This window comes from Eubalaena glacialis, chromosome 11, assembly GCF_028564815.1.
Source record: "Eubalaena glacialis isolate mEubGla1 chromosome 11, mEubGla1.1.hap2.+ XY, whole genome shotgun sequence".
In the NCBI taxonomy this organism is placed as follows: Eukaryota; Metazoa; Chordata; class Mammalia; order Artiodactyla; family Balaenidae; genus Eubalaena; species Eubalaena glacialis.
The window spans coordinates 60,523,944-60,542,108 of NC_083726.1; the positions used below are offsets into that span (position 1 = coordinate 60,523,944).

The following is an 18,165-nucleotide window of genomic DNA, read 5'->3' on the forward strand; positions in this document are numbered from 1 at the left end:
GCTGGGAGAACCGGGAGGGGCAGAGCGGGTGTGGAAGGAGATCAGGAGTCTGTGGAGCAGGGGCTAACTGAGCAGCCAGACTTCTGAAGGATTATCCGTTTACAGCCTCCCAATCTAGAGACCGGACTCCCACTGAAGATGGCACTATTGTTTAACAACAGGCTTTGATGGCACCTGGGGAAGTGTTCACAGAGATTTAAGAGAATGAGAGTTCTAAAACATTTGCGTTTTCAGTATTCCACCTCTTAGGGCTTTTTCTAACTTCCCTAAACGTGTTGTTTTTGCTTGTTTTGTTATTCCCAGTTGGTTGCCCGGTAGAGATTCCTAGTAAAACCCTTAAATGAAAAGGACTGTGCCCTATGCTTGTCCTAAGGGAATAAGGAAAAGTAGGGCTGGAGAAAGCTACATGGGGCCGAGTAGGACTATCAGGAGACAGAGAAAGAAGCATACAGTGGTAGCTATCCACCGCTGAGGGACAGAGAAAAGGGGAGGTCTACCTCACACACTAAAGGTTTTTATTTGACAGACAGGAAGCTGCAAAACGTTGGCATTTTTATTCAGACGTATAAAAACAAAACAAAAAAACTTCAGGGATAACAACAGATACCCCCAGTTTCCCATCCACGGGGACGGAGGTCTGAAGCTGGGTCCTCTTTCTATGCCAACTGGAAGCTTCCCACTACTGGATGAGAATAGCTCCTAAAAGTGGCTCTTGGGACCACTGTGAATCTGTCCCTTGGGTGGAGATCATATACAGCACATGTAGGTTATGGTTTACACAGAGATGCCCAGTTATTTTTCCTTCTGACCACCCCCTACTCCCACCTCCTGAGATAAGAAGTCTGGGTGTAGGAGAAGGCTGTAGTTGCTGGAGTTAGACTTGATTCAGTGCAAAAACAAGAAGACAATGCCCCTTCAGGGGCTCTGACTTATATCAGTTTTCCTTGATACTTTACAGTAAGAGCACATGCATTGGAAGATCTTGAATCCGGACCTGCTACTTAATTTACTTAATCTCTTTAAGGCTCAGTTTCCTTATTTGTAAAATGGGATAATACCTAGCATACAGAATTGGTGTCAAGGATTAAGTTAGATAATGTTGGTAAAGTTTAGCATGATGCTCGGCACATAGTAAATGCTCAGTTAATAGTAATCATTAATATCTACTCCCAACCTCTTCACAAGATTTTAAGCTTCTCATTTTTTCTAGGGGGTTAAGGGTCACAAGCCAAAATTTTGCTTTCCCCTGCCAGGTTCCTGCCTTTCCTCTTCCTTAAAAGTCTGATGGGAAACAAAGGCACACTTTAAAGCCTAGTCTCAACAAGTCAGAGTCTAAGAGAAAGGGACATGGGGAGTAATCCTTCATATCGCCAGGGAGTTCCCCCAAGGAAGTTGAGGAATGGGATTGGGAAAGCACATAAAATAGGGAAAACCATCTCCTTTCCTGGGTTTGGGAAAGAGAAAAAGTGCAAAGCTGGCTAATACCACAAGAATTTTGTGTCCAAGTGTTTAAGGCCTCCAAAGGTTGATTGGAATTGTCTAGGACTAGGGAAATGGGGCTGAGATCTGTGAGGGAGAGGGACTAAGGAGAAGAGGGGTACCCTCCAGAGGCACTAGCTGCCATCAAATGCTCCCTGAGTACCTCAGTGAGCAGGGGTTATGTTCTCTGGGCATTAGCCTTGGGGAAAAGCCGGCTATGCCAGTAATCGGGGTTATCAAAGGCAGAGTCAGTGGCTTCTAAACTACGTAGAGTTTTGAGGCGGGCATAATGGACCTGGGGGCCATGGTGTACAGGCCCCTGGAAAGCTCTCATTTCTTCATACCCTTGCTCAGCTGCTGGGCAGGCCTCCATGGCTGCATAATCCCCCCCAGGACCTCCTCCACCACGTCGCCGATTCATATATTCATAATCTTCATCTGGAGTTGTGCTGGCGTTGGGCATGGTGGGCACGGGGTTGAGCGGGCAACTCTGTGTGCTGCCCAGGGAAGCACTGAGGTCTGATCCCACATCCATGTACTCATAACCCAGCTCCTCAAGGGAACTTGGCCTAGGGGGACGAGATGGACTGCACTTTCTCCTCCGGTTCATGTATTCATACTCCTCGTCGTCATCTTCTTCTTCAGTACCCAGGACAGAACTGAGACCCACTGAAGAAAGGGTGCCTTCCCGGGAGGAGGTACCTGAGGGTTGAGAAGAGAGGCTAGGTATGTGGTATTACTTCATTGTAATAGGCAGTGAGGAGTGGGGGAGTCTTAGGAAAAAATGAATAGGGAGGGGTATGATCAGAGAAGACAGAAGGATTAAGAGGAGCCTGTGGAAGGAGGATTAGAGAAAGATTGAGGAAAGCGCTACAGAAAGTCAGGCACCTTTGAGGTGTGCATCTGGCATGACATAACCATTGACATCCTCTTCCTCTAACCCTGGTGGGGACTGTGGGGTGACAGGAGTAAGCAGGCTGTGGCGCTGGGAATGGTAGGCACTGTCTCCTCGTGGCCGTGGGCTCCGGCTCCGGCTTCTACACATGGATACCTTCTCCTGGAGCTCGGCCTCAGAGCCTGTCACATGGCCCTCCGATGACTCTGATGCCAGGCGTCCCCGTGGCACTGGGTGCAGAGAGGCTGGACGGTGGCACCGTTCACTACACCCACGAACTGCAGACTTCTAAGGAGGACAATAATACATGGAGATTTACACAGAAATGAGGGAAGAAGAGAGATTTGTTTAGAAGGAGCTTGGGTCGTTCAGTGCCTTCTGTTTTGTAGGACACTGATTAAACCTCAGAGGTTTTTAAAGTCTCCCACACTACCCCTATCAATCCTAAGACACTGCCACCCAGCCTCTTGGCATCCTCTTAAAGAGACAGACCTTACCTGGGCAGCCTCCCCAAGATTCCCCTGGTTCATAGGCATATATCCCGATGATGGACTTACAAGGCTCTGGCTCTAGGATGAAAAAAGTGAGGAAGAAGTTTAGATTAAGAGAGAAATCTACTCACCACAGCAGCCTTTGAACAGTTAATATGGACATCTGTGGGATTCGTGAGGGCGCAGGTGTACAGAGGGCTTAGGGTGCAGAAAGTCTTGGGAAACTGGAAAATCTTACCCCACGTGGCCGAGTAAGTGTTCCAAGTGGCAGGCTAAGGGCAGAGCCTAGTGTGGTTGCCAAGTTCTCCTCCTCTGCCTCCAACTCCAGGTCTAGGTCTAGTTCTGGCTCCAGCTCTACTTCCTCCAGTTCCTTGTTTGTTAGAGCAGGGGGCTCTGCCCCAGGCGGAATTCCAGGCCCACTCTCTCTCTGTGAGGGCAGGTGGTTGATTGTTAAGGTATATCCTGGTTCCAGCCAAGTTCCCTTTTCTCTAGATCTCCTTGGCACCTCCTAATCCCCACTCACCTTTATGACCAGGTACCGTGGTGGGTCTCGGGCCATCCTGGTGAACTCATTGGCTAGTTCTTTAAAGGTTGGGCGAATGTTCTCATCAATCATCCAACCTGGGGGTAAGATGTAGGAAGGAGAGCGATAAGAGGGGAGTGGAGTAGGGAGGGAAGCTACTTAGAAAATGGCTGACGCTTTGTTCCCTCATCTTTGTGTGGGGAGCCTGACATCCACGTAGATGCCAACGGCATAAATGATGTGGAGAGTGCTTAGTGTTTATTGGGCGGAGACCATTTGGGGCATGCACCGCTGTTCTGGCTATCCACTTTTCATCACTGAGCATTGTTTATCCATGCCTTTTAGGTTTTCAGTCCAATGAAGCAATAATGGAGTAAAAAAAAAAAGGCTGAGATCAGCAGGTAACTCACACTTGACCATGACCATGTAGACGTCAATGGTACAGATCTGGGGCTGTGCCAACCGCTCCCCCTTCTCCAGCAGATCTGGTACTTCAGCCAGTCGCAGCCCTGCATAGGGCTCTGCCCCAAAGGTCATCAGCTCCCAAACTGTCACTCCTGGTATAGGAAGACATGACTAGTTGATGGCAAAATAGTAGACATGGGCATGCAGATGAAGGGAAGGCAGAACTTGATCTGACCCAGGATCTGAAGGGCTTAGAGATTCTAAGAAAGGGTCTCAAAAGGCATCTTTGGAATTTGGGCCAGTGGTGGTATGGTGGGCATCCAGATGGACTGACCATAGCTCCAGACGTCACTCTGGTGTGTGTATTTCCCAAAGTGGATACTCTCGAGGGCCATCCACTTAATTGGAGTCTGGGGGATTAAAGACAAAGGCGTCACCAGCTGACTTCCACACATTTTCTTAGCATTTCTAAACCCATGTTCTCCATCGTTCTTTTCTTTGTTGCTCTCTAAACTTTTATTTCTGGCATCTCCAAGTTCTTCTCCTTGGACTAACCCTGCAGCATCTGCTGGCCTCTCAGAGACCACAGAGTGCTTCCCGTCCCCATGCTTCACTCCACCCCTGCCTCCTTAACCAGCCTTTGTGTCACCTTACCTTGGCCTCACTGTGCAGTAGCTGCTTATCATCAGGGGGCAGCAAGTCAGCAACCCCAAAATCTGCCACCTGAACTTGACTGGGTGACTTCAGTAGCACATTTCGGGCAGCCAGGTTCCTGTGCACCATACCATGTTCCTCAAGGTAGTACATTCCCTATAGGGAAGGAAGTATTCTCAAGGTTGGGGAAATTGGTCCTTGAGCTTCAGAATCACCTCATACCCTAAGGCACCTCTCAACACTTGAACCTCCTGGTCCCCTCCCTGTGGGCCCGCAGGCAGTTTCATCTTAGAACTCCTCCACTCTCCTCTCACTCACCTTGGCAATTTGTACTCCCCAGTTGAGCAGCAGCTGTGGCCCCAGTGCCCCACGGTGTTGTCTCACATGATCCAGCAGGGAGCCCAGAGGCAGGTACTGAGTGATGAGCTGCAGAGATGACCCTGGGCACAGTCCCAGCAGCCGTACAATGTGGGCATGGTCGAGGCTGCCAATGGCCAGCATATGCTAAGAGACACAAGAAAGGTCATCCTGGGAACAAACAGGGTCACATAAAACCAGACCAGGGCTCCCCCAACGTTCGAAGACATCAACGTGGCTAACACAGTATCTGCTAACACAAGACCGTGCTTCTACATAATCATATCTAATATCAACCCTCTCCTAGTGGCACACAGAACACCCTGCCTTCACTTACGTCCGTCACAGCTTGAAAACTTTGCCGTCCACTCTTGTCCTCAATGACTTTAATGCAGACTGGAATCTTGATCGATTCACCCTCAGGAATCCACACTCCCTGGGAAATTTTGGGCAGGAGTCAGCCTAAGGTCATTCTCCCCAGGCTAGTCCTGTCTCTGAATCTTTCTCTCCTTTGCCCTAGATCCTTTTCCCACCTCCCCAGACTTCCTGTGGGCCACTCACTTTGTGCACAGTTCCGAAGACGCCCGAGCCCAGCACTTTAAGCTTCTTCAGCTCTGTTTCTTTGAAGATTCTGGCCGAGACTTTGTTAGCCTTCTCACTGGGATCCAGAGGCTCTACGCTCTGGAACAGATGGGAAGGAGGTACTCAGGAAAGCCCACTCCCATGTCCCTCTCCAACCCCCTCCCCATAGGTGGATGCCAAGAGCAGCAAAGCCCAAAGGGGTGGGAGCAGGAAGAGGAATGTCTCTAGTCTTGGAAAGCATTGCAGGCATATGGGGGAATAAAAGACCTGAGGATTGAGGAAGTCGTTTGTGTTCATGAGACCAGAAATCAAGAGGGTCAGGTTTTCCCTTTGATGGGAGAGAGATGGTAGTACTATCACCTTGAGTACTTTTATACAGTTCTCTCTGTTTTTCAAAGCACTTTCACATACATCATCCCCTTTCACCCTTACAGCCATCTTGTAAGGATGAATGTTATTATTTCCTCTGTATACATGCATAAACTGAGGCACAGAGAAGGAAGCTAACTTCTTCAAAGTCATACGGCAAATTAACGGCAAAATCAGGACTAGAATTCATGTCTCCCATTTCTCTGGCCAGAGTCCTTTCTAATGGACTATACTACCTCCTTGAAGAAAGGGATCAAAGCTCTGGGGAAGGAAGAGGATCTTAAAAGGGTGATGGTATAGGGTATGTTTCAAGGGTAAGCTAGGCACTAACCTCACCCCGTTCCAAGTAGCGCCTCATAGCCCTCTTATTCTGAATCCGGCGCCCACGCCAATAGAGAAAAGTGCTGCCCAGGATCAGGAAAATCACTGCCAATCCTACCACCACTGTTAAAGCCATTGCCAGATGGGTTTTGCTGTGGGACAGAGAAGCCCAGAATTATCCTGGGTCTACACTTCCCTTACAAGTGTCATTTACACCTGTACTAAAGGTATAGCGCAGATCTGGGGCAAGAAGTTAACATTCACATCTACATATATCCTTGAGCAATGAAGGGGTTAACCTCAATCTCCACCCCAAGACTACTGCAAGTTAATCTTAGGAAGGGAAGACCAGAAGCCTGGATTCTTGTGTCCCCGAGTCCAGTGACAGTAGCCTGTACATAGAAGGCCAGAATGAATAGAGACTTAACTCTTCCCAGGAGGTAACAGCCCTTCCCCAATATTCCCAGCTCCCTAAATCTCCAAGCCCACCATACCTGATCAGTGCCAGTGTTTGGCCTAAACAGTCTTGTAGCTCTGGTCCCTTACACCTGGAGAAGAAAGTCACCTCCTTAAATGGGAGCTTGGTAGACTCCCACGGGAAGCTCAATTCCAACAGTCTCAACGTACATTGTTTCAGACCCTACCATGGCATCCCATCCTGAAGCCCAAAGCATATCCCAAGACATGGCTCCCATCTCTGGCTCACCAATCCTCCCTGAGTCCCTCTCTTGAATGAAACTCCCCTGAGCTGAGGTTATTCCAGGTTCCCCAAATTGTAGCGTCATTTTGTGCTGTTACTGAGTTTCCCTTTCTCCAATCCTTTGCTACACAGCTGGGAGTGGTTCTTAAGTCATAGTTCCTTTTTTCTTTCTGCTCCCCTCACCCTCTTCTTTCCCTCTAGTTCTGTACTCTTACCCCTCCGCCAACACCCTTTTATCATCCCATCACTGACCCCTGGGTGCAGTTCTCATGACAGGGCCGACATTCATTCTGAGCATCTGGGTACTTGTAGATGGGGCCCTTGGCACCGAGGACTCCAAAGGGGCAGCTGCTCACACAGTGGGGCCCATCTCGAAAATGGGCACACTGGGCACAAGCATCAGAGCCCTGGGTGGAAGAGAGAAGGTCAGGAAGTATGGTATTCCAAGATCAATTCCATACTTCCCAACAAGAACTAGCCCAGCCATTTAGGATCCTCCACTCACAGACCCTAGCATTATCTGGCCTCCCTGTGCCTCTCTATGGCCTTGAAATTTGGCCATATCATTCCCTAGACCCTCCAGTGTTGCCCCGCCCTCTCTCCCTTAGAGATCCTGGTGCTGCTACTGTACCGAGCCATTGCACGTGGCAGTGCCCTCCAAGGGTTGGCATTCCGGGTGGCAGGAAAAGCATTCAGCTTCATGGGCAAACTCACGAGGCTCCCTGCAGTGGGGGGCCGGGGGTAAAGGGAGGGGGGTCACTTCCAAGGCCTGACCTTTATGCTCTGATCCCCCAACCACAGGGCCTCCTACCTAATTCCCACCAAGGTATATATAGAAAGTTGTCTAAAGCTTTCAGGTGCCACCTGAACAGCTCCATCCCTCGGGTCCATCCCCCAACCCCTTCTTGACTCTCCCCCCTCACTGTACCCATTCAGAAAGTTGCAGTGGGTCACACAGACACCTCCTCGGCTGTAGTTTCGGCAAGATAGGCACTGACTGGGGCCTGGGCCCCAGCATCCCCCAGAGGAGCACAGTGGGTCACACACTTTGCCTTCTGCCACTGGAAAGGAAGGGGTGGGTTAGGAGGGGTCTGAGGTCTCCTAACAAGCCTTTTCCTGAACTCTTGCTCGTTACTGCTTCCAGCCTAATGTCCCCCTCTCCTTGGCTCTGTCCCCCATCCCTACTCCCACTTGCAGGGCAGAGCAGCCCTTATACCCTTCTCCTGTCTGATTCCACTGCCCCGTCCGTGGGCCCTTTCCCTCACCGCAGTCTCTGCGGGGCCGATTATGCTTGATGTCCAGTCTCTCTTCCGAAGGCCCCCGAAGCAGCCTGGTCCAGTTCAAAGAATGGTGGTAGCAGAGCTGTCGATTGGCACTTATGTAGATACGCCCAGCACTAATTTCTTTCAAGGATCGGAGGCCCAGAGATGTTACATTCAAGTTCTTCATGATCAACAGTGAGAAGCCCCGGCTGAGAACAAGGAGACTGGATGAGAGGGGAGACTACAGAGGAAAAACTGAGCACACAGTGGATTCATTTCCATTCAACAAATTTGCTCTGGGCTAATCAACCCACTCAGAGGGACTCCCCCCTCCTTTAGCCTTTGCCCCATCAAACTCCCACTGTATGAGACCATGCCTTGTATTTCACTCAAGGATGCCTGAGAAACTGGGTTCTTTGGCCGAAGATGTGACGACCTCCACACCCCTTACTCACTTGTAGAGGCTTCGGCCCCCAATGGTTGTCAGGTTGGAAAAGACACTGAAGTTGTGCATGTGGGGAGGCCAGGACTGGATGTTCAGGTAACCTGAGGGGTTGGAGAGGGGCATATGAGTGGGGAGCCTCTCTCCTTCCTTCCTCAGGTTTGCCTGGTCCCTCCCCTGATGCCTGGCACATGATTTTCTCAAGTGGTATACTCAGTAAGGGCAGCCTCTCCTCCCATTCACCTGTGATCTCCCGCACTGTCCGGAAGACACTGAGCTTCTCAGGGTCCAGAGCAGGGATCTTGTGCCAGGGGTCTCTGAGGAGAACAGTAAAAACCAGTCAACAAGGTAGAGGCATAACCAAGTAGCAGTGAGCACGCCTAGCCTCAGAACTTAGTTTCCAAATAGCGTTCTCCACTAAAAGGAAACAGGACTCTTGGGAGAAATGGCTGAGGCAGGAGAAATATAACATGAGCCTACAGCATCCTGTGCAAAAAAGTAAGGAAATGCTCAAAGCATGAGGGGTATAAGCCCAAAGAACACAGGAGCCATCATGAAGGGGCCCCACAATGAGCAGACCAAGGACAACTGGAATAACGATTGTAAGAGACTCTGAAATGTTGACTAAAACAAGTATCCACACAGATTAAACACACAAACAAGTAAGTAAATAAACAGGAAGGGAAGGCTCTCCCTAACACGAGAATGCCAACAAATAAATACAGGAGGAATAATGGAGTTAGAAAATCATCATTTGGCAATTCTCATAAAAACTGCTTCAGGCAAATATCTCCCCACAAGATACTTATTAATTGCAAAGGGAAAATAGTAACTTTACAGTAGAAAAGCTGGCAGACACCACCTTAACCAAGTGACCAGAGGTATCATCACCAATGACGGAACAAATCAACATCATGTGCCTCCTTGATACGAGGCACTGAGAATACATCTATAGTATTCCTATCAAAAATGCATAACTTGAATCTAAGTGTGAGGCAACATTAGATAAACCCCAACTGAGGAACATACTACCAATCACCTGACCTGTACTCATCAGCAATGTCAAGGTCATGAACTGTGACAGATTAAAGGAGACTGAAGAGACACCAAATGTAAATGTATGATCCAGGACGTGAGCAAGACAATTAGCGAAATCTGATTAAGGTCTGTAGATTAGATAACATTTTATATCAATGCTAATTTCCCGATTTAAACAATTGTACTATGGTTTTGTAAGAAAATGTTCTTGTTTTCAAGGAATACACACTGAAATGTAACTGGGGTGAGGGGACACCATGTCTGGAAATTTACCTTCAAGTGGTTCAGAAAAACAAGAGCATGTATAGTGTGTGTGGTGTGTAGAGACAAATGATAAAGCATGTGGTACATTGGTAACATTTGGGGGATCTGAATAAAGAGTGTATGGGAAACCTTTATATCATTTTTTGCAACTTTAGATCTAAAATTTTGTCCAAAGTGGACAGGTGGCCCTAACGTTTCACACACTCACACCCACACACACACACACTCACTCACTCACTGTAAATGCTGTCCTATGGATTAGAATGTCCCTTTGCTCTTTGTGGCTCCAAACCAAGAAGCAGAACTAGGGGAAACAGCTGGAAGTCATGAGAGATTTTTATCTAATGTAAGTAAGAACATTTAGAAACCTTTAAGAAGGAGGACACAGTGTCCCTGTCCCTTGCCACTCAGCTGGCTGGATTGCTTAGGGGTATCTCTGAGGGGATTCAAGCCCTGGCTGGGGAGTTCAGCACTGTCAGGTCCTTTGTGACCTCTAATAAGATTTTATGATCTAGATTCCTGATCAGCTCCACATACGAAGGCTTGAACCAATGCAATGAACCGTGAGCAGGTGGATGGGGTGGGGGGTCAGGGGATGAAAGCAGAATCTCTAACCCATTGAGGCCAGTGATAAGAAAGTCCAGGTTGCCCAGGATCTTGGTGCAGTTCACAAATCCATCAATGTTGCTCGAGTCCACAGTCTGGAAGCGGCTCCCAGAACCCGTCCCCTCACAAGCTGTAAACACAGAAGAGGCTCACTGGGGAGGGGGTGTGGGGGGTGGAGTCTGAGTAGTCTCAGGGGAAAGGGTATCTCTTCACCAACTCCTTACCATCTCTTACTCACCTTTGGGGCACAGACCCCCACAAGGTTCACACATCTTGAGTCCATTTTTATCTACTTCCATCTTGTCAGGAGGACAAGCCCTGACACAAGATGTTTGATCCACCACAAAGTTATCTAGGAGGGAGGAGGGCACCATTAGAGATGAGGGAGGAACACTGCCAACTACCAACTGAACCTCCTTCCTCCTGCTCTGCACTGCATTTGCTCCAATCGACCATCCGAGGTTCCTTAAGTGCTGTCTCATGGATTAGAAAGGCCCTTTGCTCTTTGGATCCAAAAAGCAGAACTAGGAGCAATTGCTGGAAGTCATGGGGAGATAGATGCGGGAACGGGACATAGGGGTCATTCATTAGGGGTGACTAGATGATCACAACCAATTGCCCTCTATATCCTCTATTAACCACCCAACTTGATCCATTTTGCCTCCTAAAATTTCATCTAAAATCCTGGTTCCACTACCATTGTTCCTTCCCTTCACTTACGGGGACAGCTGGCTACACAAACTCCTCCATACTGATACTTGGTGTGGGGATTGGGTTCCAGCTGGAAAGTTAGCTTGTTGTAGACAAGAGGCTGTGGACACTGGCGTACACAGGCTCCACTGTCATTGAAGAGCCGGCAGGCCTAGGAACACAGAAGGCTCATAAGACTCATGTTACATATGGACCCCTACTTCCTCCCCAGAGCCCACATCCCATTTCAGAACAGGCAAGCGGTGGTAACAGTACGTACAAAGCAGTCTGTGTCCTGAGGGCCTGAGCAGCCCCCTGCACACTCGTCGTGGCAGCACTGGTTGGGGTTCGGCCCAAAGCAGTGACCATTACACTGAGGGGCACAGATGGTCTTGGTCACTACGGACGGAGAGAAAGCACATCTATCAGGGCTCACGGGACTGTATTCTGACGCTATCTCTCACCCTCTTGCCTTATAGGCTCATCGCTACCCCCGTGTCAACACAGGCTGGGGTGGGCAAGGATATGAAAGTGTATATGAGTTTGAAGTCTTTAAAATGAAGTAAACCCACGTGTCTGGCAGTCTTCTGGTCCAGGACCCCAGCATCGCCCCTTGCAGACCTCATGACAGGGGGGACCTGGTTGGGAGGGAAAGTAGCACAAGCACTGTCAAAAAGCCTTGCTCAAATCAACAGGGTATGATGTCAGCACACAGGCACCCAGTCCCGGGAAGCGAAGAGCCAGGGCAGCATCCCTCCTTGCCCCAGCGGAGCTGGGCTGGGCTCAAGTGAACCTGTCAGCAAGGGGTGGAGCCGCGCCTCCACACCACCCACAGGGCAGCTGAGGGGAGGGCCCGGGGCACATGCCTCACTCAGCCCAGTCCCAACCCAGGAATTTGGTTCTTCTTGGCAAACTGAACCCAATAGGAACATGTGTGAGTGAGAGGACAGGGAGCGGCAGACTGCAGTCAGGGCTAGGTAGGTTCCAAGAAGGAAGGATGTTGGAGTGGAAAGAGAAATGGATGTGGAGTCCAGAGACCTGGCTTCCCACTCAGAGCACAGAGCTCTTTAGCCCCTTTCCTTCGCACGCTGCTTCTACGGTTCGCGTTCTAGGGGACTGACCTGCTCCCTCCTGGCAGGCTGCTTGGGTTAGAGCCTGAGGTTTGTTCAGTGGCAGCTGGGTTCACATTAGGGACATATTGATGAGGGGAAAGGAGCCACTCTGGTTGGGTGGGGGCAGGGGGGCAGTCTTGATCACGGCCACTCACAGGTCCTGCCATTGTCCTTCACCACTATCTCGGCGTCTCGGTCCCGCACGATGTCCCTCCAGTCAACTGTGTCCATGTGACAAAGTTTATCATTCTTCTCAATGTAAACACCCCCTGACAGAATCTCTGAGGTAGGGAAGAGAAGTGCCAGGGTCAAGGGCTAGTCAGGGAAGTCCTCCTTTTCCCTGCCTCCCCACCAGTCTGAAAGGCCACCCGAGTCAGGAGCAGAGGACATGGGGCAGACGGATATGTCCAATTAAATCCAAACTGCAGAGGAGGCGCGCCTCGTAAGAGGAGGAGCAGGCCAAAAGAAAGTCCTGCCTCCTCAGACACCTGTCCAGATCCGGTTTAGCGAGTGGGGGAGGGGACAGGAAAGAAGGAGAGTAGATCCCTGACTCAAATCCACACCTCCCCACCCCCGCGTGCCCTACCTGTGTGTTTTTCAACTGACTGGGGCAGGCAGAACTAGACGGTGGCCAGGCGGTATTTAACCCCTCTAGTCCTCCAGCTTGGGGCGACTTGTGAGGGCAGGAGGGAGGATTCCCATCCCCAGGGAAGGAGGGACATCAAGGGACACTGCACTTGGAAGTCAGAGGAATGTGTAACAGCCTCAGCTCCAAATGCAGCCCCACCAGGACATAAGGACCCTCCCCGGGGACAGATGCCTCAGCTCCCTGTTAGGGCCCTCTATCATTTAAGGAGGAGTGGATCTTTAGACCGTGGTGGTCAAGGTGGTGGGCACCTTGAACGGGGGTACTTGGAGGGAGCAGTCTTGGGTCATCATCAAAGAGGCACCTGTCAGCAGGTTGGCTGAGAGGCAGGCCTGGAAGGAATCACCAGGAACTGACCAGTGAGCTGAGTAAAGCGGAGCTGGCGCAGAGCATGGCTGGAGTTGGTGTTGTAGTTCAACATGACAAAGATGGCAAACTTCCCATCGTAGACCTGGGTCCCCCGCACCACTCGGAGATTGGGCAGTGGTAGCGTAGAGAACTCATTCATGGCCACAAGGACGTAGCCGGTCACTTCTCGGATCCACTGTGATGGAGCAGATCGTGTGGGTGAGAGGGAGAGCGGGGCAATAAGTCTCAATCCCCTTTCCCTCCCTAAGGCACTGAGGAACCTCTAACTCCTCTAATTTTTACCAAGTCCTGTTTTGGAGTAGGGAGTAGCAGGTGCCACACGACTTCTGCAAGTGAAGACAAGCTGCAGAAATGACCGAGGAATTCTAGGCTCCTAGCCTTTCCTTCTCAGGGCTCCTCAGGCCAGGAGGGTCCTTGCTTATCCCTTCCTCACCTCCCCAGGTGCCTCTTGGTCCCTGGTGCAGAACCCCACCCTGCCGCTGCCTCCTTCTCAGGGCCAGCCCCTGTGCATCCCCGGCTACAGCGACCAGTCCACAGGCCCCAGACTCCAATCATTGCCCCATAAACACACTGGCTTGGATCTTAGGAACCATGGAGTCTTAGGAATGCTCAACTCCAGCCCTGAGGACAGGAAAGAGGCTTCTGTAGGGAGGACAAGGGGGAAGAGGTCGAGGAAAGAGGTCTGCACTCTAACCTGCAGGAAGGAGAGGTCAGCATTATGTCCTGTGAGCACGATCTCCAGGTTCCCCATCACCACCTCACACCTCTCGTAGAGCTTGTACAGTGTCTGGTACTGGTTCTCGGCATCGCCGGTCACACTCAGCCCATTCAGAGTCCCAGGGCACACTGTTCCAAGTAGAGGTAAGAATGGCAGAGGCCTGGACACAAGTTTTCAGCCCCGTCCCCCAAGACCACCCCTTGGTTGCCCTCTTCCCAGTAACATTTAGCACGATCAGAGGCAGCTGCCTCCAACCCTCCACCCTAGAGGCAGATGCCAAGGCCGGACTGAGAGCCTAAACTTCCTCTTTTCCCAGAATCCCTTCACTGGCCCCCTGAACAGGAAGGTGAAAAGATTTCCTTTTCCCACCTGGGCCTCCTCTGTGCCTCTACTAGGTACTACTTTAGGTGCTAAGGAGTTAATCAAGGAGGATGAGGGGTTGTTTTCCCCTCCCTAGAAAGAAGTTAGAAAAGGACCACAGCTTGGTTACCCTCCTATTCCCTTCCCCCGCTCCAACCAGGGCACTTCTCTACCCCCATCCTGCCTCTCTAGGTCCTGGAATAAATATCTCTTTGGGGCAGCACACAGCCCCTATTGTGTCTACTGAGGGTGGGATGGGGGCAGAGGGCGGGGGCAGTGCCTGGGGCCACGGTCCGGCCCACAATGAGGCGATTCTATTTAGGAGGAGGGGGCTGCCCCACCCTGTCCCCAGACACCCTGTCCTCAGCCGCAGCCCCCCTCTCGCCTCAAGCCTTGGGCTCAGACGAGTGACCTCACTGGCAGGGGGCCTCTGGTGGTGGCGTGGGGGGCTCAGTGTGAGCTCTGTCTTTATAGCTGGAAGATAGGGAGCTGACTGCCCACCTCGCACCCCCTTCCTAAACTCTGGCTTTCCTCTCACTCCTTTCCCCATCCCAGCCCACTCCAGCTCCCTCAGCATCACACTTTCCAGCCCTAGACTATTTTTCAGCAAATACAGAGAAGCCGGATGGAAACAGCAACCGACTGCCTCCATTCTAAGCCTTCTACCCAATTTCATTGTCAGAGGAGATTCATTAAGAAGCCTTCCAACATGGCACTCTCACTCACATTAGGGAGAGCCTAGACTTGAGGTACATGAGGCATGTCAGTCTTGGGGGTTCACTTTACTTTGTAAGTATGGAGGACATAGAGGCTATGGGAAATGTTGGACCCTGAAGCCCTACCCCTGTCTCTCCTCTGGCTCAGTGAAAAGACTGTGGGGAGGGGGGATAGATACCACCTGTCCCAGCCACCCTTCCCTGAGGCAGTGGCAGCCTAGTGGGAGGCAGGAGTGAATGGAGGGAGGGAGATTGGTGAGGCCCCAACCCCTCCTCCTAGATGCACCCCTAGTCTGACCACCTGACCTTTGAAGGGCTCCCATTCCCTATTACACCCCATGTAGGGAAAGGGGTGAGCTAGACCCAGCAGAGGGGTAAACAGGCCGGGAGCTCCCAGAGGAGCCTGGGAACTCTAGGGTCCTTGGGTTGAAAACGAAACGACTAGGAGGTTAGTCGTTTCTGGAACAGCGCCACCCCAACCCCCTTCCTGGCAGGACACCCCCTCTTCCAAGTCAAGGCGCCAACCCTTCTCCCCAGATAAGGGAGGAGCCAAGATTTCTGCACAGGGAAGTGGGGTGTGTGCGTGTACACACACACACACACACGTACTCGTACACGTACACAGCTCCCCTACTGGCCCAGAAATCTACACTGGTTCTGTCCTTGGGTTTCCTTATTTGGAAGTATTTCAGGTGGCCCCATCCATTCCACCTGCCCATATGTGTTTGTGCAAACTTTGTGTCTGTGCTTGGGAGGCTACAGTGTTCGAGGTCCCAGTTCCCTGCCACCCTGAGGGTAAAGTCCATATTACACAAACAGGAGCAAAGGGCTGGGTGGGAAGAGAGTATGAACAACACCTCTGAGGAGGAACCAGGCAGCTTGGGGAGGAGAGGAGGGGTAGGGGAATTAGAAAGTCCCTGCTATACGCAGGGATTAGGGGCACAGGGAGGGCCAGTGGCACAGACCCCCCTTTGGTAAAGAGCACTGGGGTGGGTCACAGCAAGAATCTCCAGCCCCTCCTTAACCAGAGGCCTCCTCTCCAAAGTCCCCCACCCCCCATCACAGCCAGGACAAAGGGGCTATAGAAGGACTGAGACAGGGCCGGATGCCCAGAGGCTGCAGGATCCAGATAAAGGGTAAAGAGACCCAACCATGCCTGCCTCCTGTCTCCCTCAGGGAAGGTGGCCAGGATCTGGGACTCCTGGGTTCCCGGCTGAAGATTCCAGGGGTCTGGATGGGACAGTGATACAGTCACTTTACTCAGTCTCTCCCACTCCAATCCCCAGACCCCCGCCCTCCACCAGCTGGGAGTGTTCACATCTCAAGATCCCAGGGTCTAAATTTAGGCCCAGCAACTGTGAGGGAAGCACAGGTGTTTCTCCCACTCCCACCCTGGGGAAGGGGCCCTGACTGTGCCAAACCCCAAGCTGAGATCTGGGAGGAGGGGAGGAAATCAACAGGGTTCCTCCAATGCCAGCAACCCCAGCACCCCTCAGGTGTCCATGGTCCCAGAGACACCCCAAAGAGGTGGGCTCAGCTGGCATGGGAGTGGGAGGAGGAACAGAGGAGCAATCTGACTCTCGTCTAGACTGCTAGAGACAGCCAGACAATAAACAGAATGGGGGTGGGGGTGACGCTGGGCCTAAGAAAGACCCCCCCCAAGGACAGGGGGATCAGAAGACAGGACAGGTGCCCTGTTGGCCCTCAGGTTGGGGAGAGAAAAGACAGAGAGAAATAGCGTCTGGAAGTCCTTGACCCTATAGCTCCTGGCTCAGTGCTTTGTACATAGTAGATGCTCAATAAGTATTAGTTGAATTGATCTGGGTCTTGACAAAAAAAGTTTGGTCAAGTCGGGGACCAGCTAACTTTATTATTTTGAAAGAAAGAGGCCAGTCAGCCTCTGCGGGGCCTCTCACCCTGCTGTCACCTGGACTTGGCCCTTGGGTTAATCTCAGCTCTCCACAGGGCAGGCCCACTCACGGAAGAGGAGGTGCCTTTCTTGTTTTCCAACACTTGACAACAACAACCTCCCCCCTTCCACAGCTCCGCCCTGCCGGCAAAACAACAAAACTGGAGGTTTTTGAGCCCCTGGGGGCAGGAGGTTGGGAGCAAACCTAGACCCCCCCCCCCTTCCCTGCCCCGCTCTTTCCAAGATCTCCACCTCCAATCATCCCCTCACGTTTACAGAATGGAGGTCCCAGCTCCCCTCCCTGCAGGGCCCCTCGGAAGCGTGAACTGTTTCAGCATCAGCCCTATCCGGAGAGACAAATCAGAGGGTCCGCGACACGGCAGGGAGGAGGTGGCCGGGGCAAGGTAGTGGTCCGGGAATCCCGTCCCCGCCCGGACCACGCCGAGAACCTGATCCTGACGGTCTCCGCCCAGGGGGCCCCAGCGCGCCGGGGCTCCGCACCCCCAGCCTCGCACAGCCCGAGCTCCTGCCCCTGGCCTCCGGCACCCCGCGAATTTGGCTCGGATTCCTAGGTTCCGAGCCTGCCGGTGCTCCCGCGCCGCTTACCTGCCTGCGAGTTGCCCACCTCGGAGCCCCGGGCCAGGCTGAGGAGGAAGCCCAGCACCTGCAGAGCCCCGTTCGCTCTCATGACTCCAGCGGAGAGTGAGGGGAGCCCAGCCCAGTCCGGCCGGGGGGCGGCCCTGGGCTAGGACATCTAAGCGGAGCCACCTGAGCCGCCGGAGACTTGGTAGCGGCGGCAGAGGAGGCTGCAAACTGCAACCGGAGCCGGAGCCGGAGTTTGGGGCGGGATGGCAGGGGAGGGGTGTAGTCTGCAAGGGAGCGCAGGGGGAGGGGGTGAGTCTCGGCCGCGCCCCCTCGGGCGCGAGGCTGGAGTAGCGATTGCTGGAGCCTCGGCGGCCCGCCCCGAGCGCGCCCCACGCCCCAGTGCCCGGCAACTTGGCCGCGCAGATCCAGGACGGGTCTCGCCCTAATTTTTCTCCGGGAGCTGAAGTAAGGGGAGGCCAAGATTCCAAACGCCCCCAAATGCTTCCAAAGGAGAAAGGTAATGGGGGTGGGGAGAGCGCTCCAAAGCCCGACCCCCTACAAGTTGGCCTCGCCCACTAACCAAATCACTCAACTCCCCTAGCCGGTTGGGTCACTTGGGGGATTTTCCGTCTGAATGTGAATGTTTCTCTCCGAGTGTGTTTTTGAGGGGGA

The 18,165-nt window shown here is 52.2% G+C and overlaps 1 protein-coding gene across 1 annotated transcript; it reads right to left on the bottom strand.

Moving 5' to 3' along the window:
- Positions 1-535: 535 nt before the first annotated feature.
- Positions 536-17,927, bottom strand: ERBB3 (erb-b2 receptor tyrosine kinase 3). The gene is made up of 28 exons (XM_061206316.1): positions 17,515-17,927; positions 13,900-14,051; positions 13,194-13,380; positions 12,346-12,471; positions 11,651-11,716; positions 11,359-11,477; positions 11,109-11,250; positions 10,627-10,740; positions 10,398-10,518; positions 8,724-8,797; positions 8,494-8,584; positions 8,042-8,247; positions 7,705-7,837; positions 7,408-7,498; positions 7,029-7,183; positions 6,571-6,624; positions 6,087-6,228; positions 5,366-5,485; positions 5,142-5,240; positions 4,766-4,951; positions 4,448-4,603; positions 4,128-4,203; positions 3,799-3,945; positions 3,389-3,486; positions 3,104-3,292; positions 2,872-2,943; positions 2,368-2,662; positions 536-2,181 (listed from the first exon to the last, which is right to left on the bottom strand). Exons 1-28 carry the CDS (start codon positions 17,594-17,596, stop codon positions 1,658-1,660), a joined length of 4,017 nt encoding a protein of 1,338 aa, XP_061062299.1. The 5' UTR covers positions 17,597-17,927; the 3' UTR covers positions 536-1,657.
- Positions 17,928-18,165: the final 238 nt, after the last annotated feature.